Genomic DNA, 7,211 nt, shown 5'->3' with positions numbered 1-7,211 from the left:
GATGATGGCAACATATGTACAAATGTGCTTGAGACAATGGATGGATGTATGGATTGTGATAAGAGTTGCACGAGCCCCCAATAAAATGATTTTTTTCAAAACTCAGGAAAGGTATGTGTCAACATATGTATTCAATCTAAGCTGAGAAAATAATCCAAGGGGCTGGACTACATGGAGAAGAGTGGCATCAGGATTGGAGGAAGGCGTTATCAACAACCTGGGATACGCACATGACACCACCGTGTTGACTGAAAGTCACCCAGACTTGAAGCACTTATTAATGAAGATCTAAAACTACAGCCTTACATGTGAATTATAACTCAGTGTAAAACAACAACACACGTACACAAAAACTCCCATAACAAGACCAATAGACAACACCAGGATAAACACAGAAAGGATTAAAATTGCCAATTATTTAATTTTACTTTTATCCACAATTAATGCTCATGGAAACTTGCAATCAAGAAATTAAGTGCCATATTGCATTGGGAAAAACTGATGCACAAGACCTTTAAAATAGAAAAAGAGCAAAGATGTTACTTTGAGGACTAAGGGGCATCTGACCTCATATGCATGTGAAAACTGGACAACGAATAAGAAAGACCAGAGAAGAATTGATCCTTTGAATTACGGTGCTGATAAAGAATATTTAAAGTGCCAAGGGCTGCCAAAAGAACAAACAAATCTATCTTCAAGAAAGACAGCCAGAATATTTCTTAGAAGCAAGAGTTGGGCAACTCAATAGACGCCCCACATACGGAGTCAGGTGCTTTTCGTTCTTTCCAAATAGACTCTGCTTGCGGGGCAGCAGCAAGGATGGTGAGACCTTGTCTCCCATACTTGGGACATGTTATCAGGAGGGGCGAGTCTCTGGAAAAAGGCATCATGCTTGGTGAAAGGGCAAAGACACTCTGAGATGACTCGACAAAGAAACTGCAACAATGGGATCAACCACAACAACTGTGAGGATGGTACCCACTCACTGGGGCCCAATAATAAAAACACTGGAGAAGCAAATAACAATTCTATTTATTTGCAGGTGACATGACATGTATGTAGAAAATCATTAAGGGATTTACAAAAAACTCTGTTAGAATAAGCAAGCTAGCAAATTATAACATGGATAAGCACAAATTGGTTGAAGCACAATGACACCCACGACGACAGCGAAGGATGTGGACAGGTAGGAACGGTCCCATGGTACTGGGATGTAGAATGGCCCAGCTGCTGGGAAAACTTCGGCCGTTTCTCAAAAGGTGAGACACAGAGTTACTAAATGATCAAGCAACTCCCCTCCTGCCCAAGAGAACTGAAAACTTAGGCTCTTACAGAAATATGAACACATACATGCTCATATAAGCATCAGGCATAATTTATTCATTTCTTATTCATAAGTCAAAAAGTATAAATGCCCAAACAGCCATCCACTGATGAATGGATCAATACAAAGTGGTATATTCAACCATAAAAAAGGAATGAAATACTGATACACACTCCAACAGGGATGAACCTTAAAAACACTATGCTAAATGAAAGCCACATATAATTGTATTTATATGTAATGTCTAGAACAGGCAAATCCACAGACAAAAAGGTAGATCTACGAACTGCCTGAGCTTGGGAAGGAAGAAGAATGAAGGGTAAGTGCTAATAGGCATGGGGTTTCTTTAGAGGCTGATGGGAAAATTTTGGAATTAAATATTGATGATAATAAATCTAATGTTTACTAAATATACTAAAATTAACTCAATTGTACACTTCAAGTGGTTACAATTTTATGTTATGTGAGTTTTACCTGATTTTTAAAAATATATGCATAAAATAATCAATTGCCAATCTATATACTAGTTATATATCACCTAAAAATGAAATTGTGAAAACAATTCCTATTCACAACAGCATTTTAAAAATATTTAAGAATAAATCCATCAAAAGATGTGCAAGAACTACACACTAAAAATTACATAATATTTATGAGAGAAAATAAAGAAGACAAATAAATGAAGAGCTATATTGTGTTAATTCATTGGCAGACTCAATACTGTCAAAATATCAATTCGCTCCAAATCAATCTATAGTTTCAAAACAACCACTATCAAAAGCCAGGCAAGTTTTTAAAATAAAAATTGACAAAATAACCCTAAAAGTTATATGGAAATGTTAAGGGCCTAAAACAGACATAAGAATCTTCAAAAAGTTTAACAAAGTTAGCTAGTTAAACTCCTAATTTCCAAACATATTAGAAAACTACAGTATTCAAAATAGGATAGATATGTAACACATTAGATAGTCCAGAAATAAACAAACACATTTGTGTGGCCCTTTAGTTTGCTACTAAAATGCCAATGTAACTCAATGGTGAAAAACTAATCTCAATAAATGATGCTGGAACAACCAGAGATACACAGGCAAAGAAAACAATAACTTAGACACTCACACCTTGCACGATACTAAAAATTACTAACTAAAAAAAAAGCATCATTTTGACCTAATGTTCAACCTAAAACTATGTAACGCCTAAAAGAAAGCATAGCAAGAAACTTCATCACCTTGGGATTGGTAAAATTCAGTTATGTCCCCAAAGGCATTAAAAAAACAACCACACTCTAACTCACAGCCATTCCGAGTCAACTCCGACTCATAGTGACCCTGCAGGACAAGAGAGAACTGCCCCTGGGGGTTTCCAAGACGAACTTTACTGAGTAGAATGCCTCCTCTTTCTCCCTGGGAGTGGCTGGTGGTTTGAAACTGCTTAACGTACACCCAGTCCCACCCCTAAATACTAATCAAGAAAAAAATTTAAATATGCCCACAGAAAGATTTATAAAGAAAAAAAGAAAAAAGAAGATTTATTAAGGAATATTCATAGTGGTCTTACTCATAATAGCCAAAAACGCTTTTAAAATCCAAATTTCTATCAACTGCTGAAATAGTATGGCATATCCATACAATGGAATGGAACTTAGCAATAAAAAAGAAACTACCAATATACAACACGGATGAGTCTCACAAGCATTATGGTAGGTGAAAGACAGATAGATAATACAAAATACGACGTACTGTATGATTTTACTAATAACACATTTCAAGAGAAGGCAAAACGCTAACAGATGGCTGTGGAACTTTTAGGGGGTAACTATAGTATTCTAAAACTGGGCTGCGGTGACAGTTCCACAATTGCATACATTGGTTACAACGCTCTGAACTGTACACTTCAGGGGGTGACTGTATGAGGTACGAGTTATATGTAATTAAAGCTGGTTATAAAAAGTAAACTATATGTAGTCACTTACCATTGTAGCCTTCAAGAACGGAATCAATAATTGGCCTTGCCGTTAAATTATAAACATCAAGCTGTTTACTCTCTGAACCAAAAACCGTATCAAACGTAAATGTCTTTGGCGGCTCATTGAAGGAATCGGTCTTATGGACAGTGATCGTGCCCCTCATCTCATCCACACTGACAGCCTGCCTGTAGCACATCGACTTCTCTCTCTCATTGAGGGGCCGGCACCTAACAACCACCTTCACGTTGTCGCAGCTCTCTGGCTTCTCTGATTTGTTGATCTGGGAAAGAAATACAAAAGGCACAAAAAGAATACTTCTTTGACCCTCAACAGATTGAACTGATCATTTCAGAAGGGCTATTGTGCCACCTCTAGGCCTTACCCACATTAAGCATTCAATCAGTGTTTGTTAAATGGAATCATCTTCTAGATCTGATTGACATGGAGCAAAAGCTTCTTAAAAGATAAGAAAAATGACTTATTTTACAATACAAAAGGAGGAAAACAATCTAATTTACATATGTAGCCAATTCTGTTCAAGGCTTTTAAAAAGGAACCGTCTATTACAGCTTGTCTTTCTGCACACAAGTTCAGTATCATCTCTGAGTTTCCCGCCTGTCAGAAAACAGGGGAAACAGTTAAAAGCTTTAATTCAAGGAAACAGGGGATGCTGTACTCCTTGAGACTTGTAGTTTTATTTTCTGTGATTCAGGAGCAAAATTATTTTTATCCTATTAATATCCATAAATGGTTTTGCTTCTCTAGGGAAGGCGATAGATAATAAAGTGAAGGCAGAAAACGTGTCGGTATCATGCTAATTTATGAACATTTGTACATGAAGAGTTTCTGCTTTGAAATCTAATATAAGAAAAATCTCTATCAAAACAGAAATCTATTACTGCAGTGTAAAAGCTCAGCGCTTTATTGTTACACTCCTCCCAGATATCCTTTTAAGTATTAGAGAAACAAACAGCAGTCACGGTCATTGGCAGGTAACAGAGTGTATCAGTGCAATACACTCCTCTCTACCTACCTTCACCATCCTAGTCTAGGTGACTGTCATCACAAGCCTGGATCATTGCAGTAACTGGACTTCCACATGTAATTAAACCAAAACCCAACTGTCAAGTCAATTCTAACTCACAGCAACCTTTTAAGAGTGTAGAACTGCCCCCACAGGATGTCCAAGTGTCTACATCTTGTTTGGCTGACAGACTGGCACCACCCATCTTTCCTGATGCAGCTTGTGGCTTCTTTAGTTAGGTTCCACCATTGTAAGTTCTTGCCTGGCAGGCAGAATCAATAGGGACCTAACCATGCCCCTCCCCTTCTTAAAACCAGTTTCCCACAGATCTTAAAAGATAAAAATGGCAACCTGTTGAGTTGTAAAATCAGGTTCCATCCCATGCCTACTGCTCCAGCCTTATTCACAGACACCCTGCTTGGATTGGCCTTCTCTTCACCATGCTCCTTACCACAGGTCTCTCTGGGGACTGGTCCTTCTGCCTAACAGGAGTATTCCTAACTCCCCTCCTGCACTTACCTCACATCTACTTAACCTTCAAGTTTCAGTTCAAAGGCTACTTCATCTCAGACGGCCCTGCCCGATTTTCTTGTTACCGACTCTTACAGCACCCTGTCTCTCTCCTTTCATCAACACTTTGCCACTTATAATTTCACTATTTGCTCCATACTCAATTGATGGGTGCCTTCCTCTCTCCCAGCAGATCACAGGAGGCACACGCTTAATCAAGGGGCTAACCTGAATGCACAAATGTCTTTCGGTCGCCTTCTAGCATTTAAGAGGATCCGGTTAGTTGCTAAGATTTGAAAAGTGGAACATCTGCCCCCAAACCAACACTTTGGGTTTCGCTTGAAAAACCGGCTGCCTGACATCTGTATGCCAGCATGCCTTCATAGCAGCACTTTCCAATTTCCAGAATCGATTTCTACCCATCAGATGTTACCCACTTCCTTCATCCTTTGATGGTCTGCAAACATTACTGGCTTTTACCTCTGCCCAAGGAAGCCTTCCTTCTGTCCAAGTTCAAGCATCTGGTTGGCTCTGCTCACTCTAAAGCCTTCAATCCCTAGCACATAGTCGGGGCCCAATCACATATTGAATGAATCACTAAATCACTTGGAAGTCATTAACAAGGCACAAATATGGAGCCTTTAATGCTAAATGCCAAGCGCGGTCCTTCAAGCCTTATTATGTGCAATATTTTAATTCATCATCATAACAACCTTCAAGTAAGAGTTTAAGTATGGGTCCAGTAAAGGACCAACCAATGCTCAAGTTTTGGATTTATAAAGACCCCTTGTTACCTTCAGGATAACTGAATTTGTGGAGTTCTACAAGATAAACATGCCATCACCACCCCACCCCCACACACAAAGGCACCTACGGGTTACATTCTGCACTGTAAGCTGAAACGCCACCACAGGGATGACAGCTCAACCTAAATGAAGTCGGAGCCGACAGCTGTGCAGTGCCGCCTTCAGGAGTTTGGTACAGGGGTGCAAAGGTCACACGGGATGCATCCCAAGAGACCCTCGACCGCCCCACCCACCCCCCAACGCCCTTCCCAGCGGGCAGGCTGGGCGCGAGAGCTCACCCTCCGGCACAGCGCCTTTACGCTAAGCGGCGGAGGCCCCGCGGCCTCGGCAATGACAAAGGCGCTGGGCCGGCCGCGGGCCCTTCCAGGGCCAGCTTGACCCCAGCAGCACCCACACGGACGAGCCAAGGTCCCCGACCCGCGGGCCCGCGGGCCCGCAGGCTCGGCCCAGCCCCCCCCGCCCGCCGGCTCCGCGCCTCCATGGCAACGGCCGCGCCCCCGGGCCAGGCCGCCGGGATGAGGAGCTCCGGCGGCTGAAAGCCTCTCCTCACCGGCATCTTGGTTCGCTCGCGTGCTCGGCGGACGTCCCCGCCCTCCGTGCAGCCCAACCACCTGGGATTAGCGGGAGAGGGCAGGCAGAGACCGCCGAGCCACCTCCCTGCCTGGATAGGGACTGCGGCTCCCGGGCCAAGAGCACACGTTGCGCAGGCGCACCCGAGCTCGCCCCGCCCCGTTCCCTGGCCTCCGGCTCCCTCGGCCTGGAGAACACGCCTGCGCAACAGCTTTCCCCGTCCGTCTCCTAGGACGCCAGGCTGCGGCCGCGCCTGCGCAATGGTGCAATTCCGCTGCACTGGAAACCTGAGGCCCCCGCTGCGAGGGAGCCTGCAGATGCATCGCGTGGCCTAGATTCTGGCGCCTGTGATGTTGAAAATAACAATAGCAATTATATACTGAGACTTTACTGTGCCCCAACTCAAGAACTAAAGATTTTACATACATTATCCCCTTATTTCGCTGACTAGCCCTAGGACCTTCCTCACCATTAGATGTTGAGCTTGTTGGTATTTTCAGTTATCTCCCTTTAGACCCCGTACCATAATAGTTGTGGAAAAGCGCAAGATCCATAATTTCAGTCCAACCCTCTCCCTTACATACCAGGCTCGCCAATAGATATCCTACTCCCTAGTGATTACACGTTGGGCTGCATGGTCGGCAGTTCGAAACCACCAGCAGCTCTGTGGATGGAAGACTGGGCTTGCTACAGACTGTGATAGATACAGCCTCAGAAACCCACAGGGGTCGGTATGGGTCAGCATTGACTCGATGGCAGAGAGTTTGGATTTGGTATTTGACATCTCTACTTGGAGGTGTAGTAGGCATTTCATGTTTATAGTGTCCAAAATTGAAGTTCCTCCCCCACCCCCCAAAAGAGCCTACTATACTCATCTCGATTAATGGAAGCTACATTCTGAAAATTGCTCAAGTCAGATCACAGTCTCTTTCTTTCATACCCAATATCCAATCTCTCGATAGAGCTGGTGGAATCTACCTACAGAATAGATCCAGAATCTGAGCACCACCA

General features: G+C 43.0%; 1 protein-coding gene across 3 annotated transcripts in view; it reads right to left on the bottom strand.

The window, feature by feature from the left end:
- KIF3A (kinesin family member 3A) overlaps positions 1 to 6,284 on the bottom strand; it is a 48,716-nt gene extending 42,432 nt beyond the window's left edge. For 2 of the 3 annotated variants that reach the window (XM_045285001.1, XM_004696605.2), the window contains exons 1-2: positions 6,181 to 6,264; positions 3,297 to 3,570 (exon numbers count right to left, since the gene is read on the bottom strand). In XM_045285001.1, the coding sequence (XP_045140936.1) occupies positions 3,297 to 3,570; positions 6,181 to 6,186 (280 nt within the window). In that variant the 5' untranslated portion in view covers positions 6,187 to 6,264. Of the gene's footprint in view, positions 1 to 3,296; positions 3,571 to 6,180 lie in introns of all 3 variants that reach the window. The other variant, XM_045285002.1, reaches the window with a different exon arrangement.
- Between the last annotated feature and the right edge of the window lie 927 nt (positions 6,285 to 7,211).

This window comes from Echinops telfairi, unplaced genomic scaffold, assembly GCF_000313985.2.
Source record: "Echinops telfairi isolate 266 unplaced genomic scaffold, ASM31398v2 ScPeMD7_7469;HRSCAF=8507_1, whole genome shotgun sequence".
In the NCBI taxonomy this organism is placed as follows: domain Eukaryota; kingdom Metazoa; phylum Chordata; class Mammalia; order Afrosoricida; family Tenrecidae; genus Echinops; species Echinops telfairi.
Note: the sequence above shows the minus strand (reverse complement) of the source record. Positions and strands in the feature narration are given on the sequence as shown.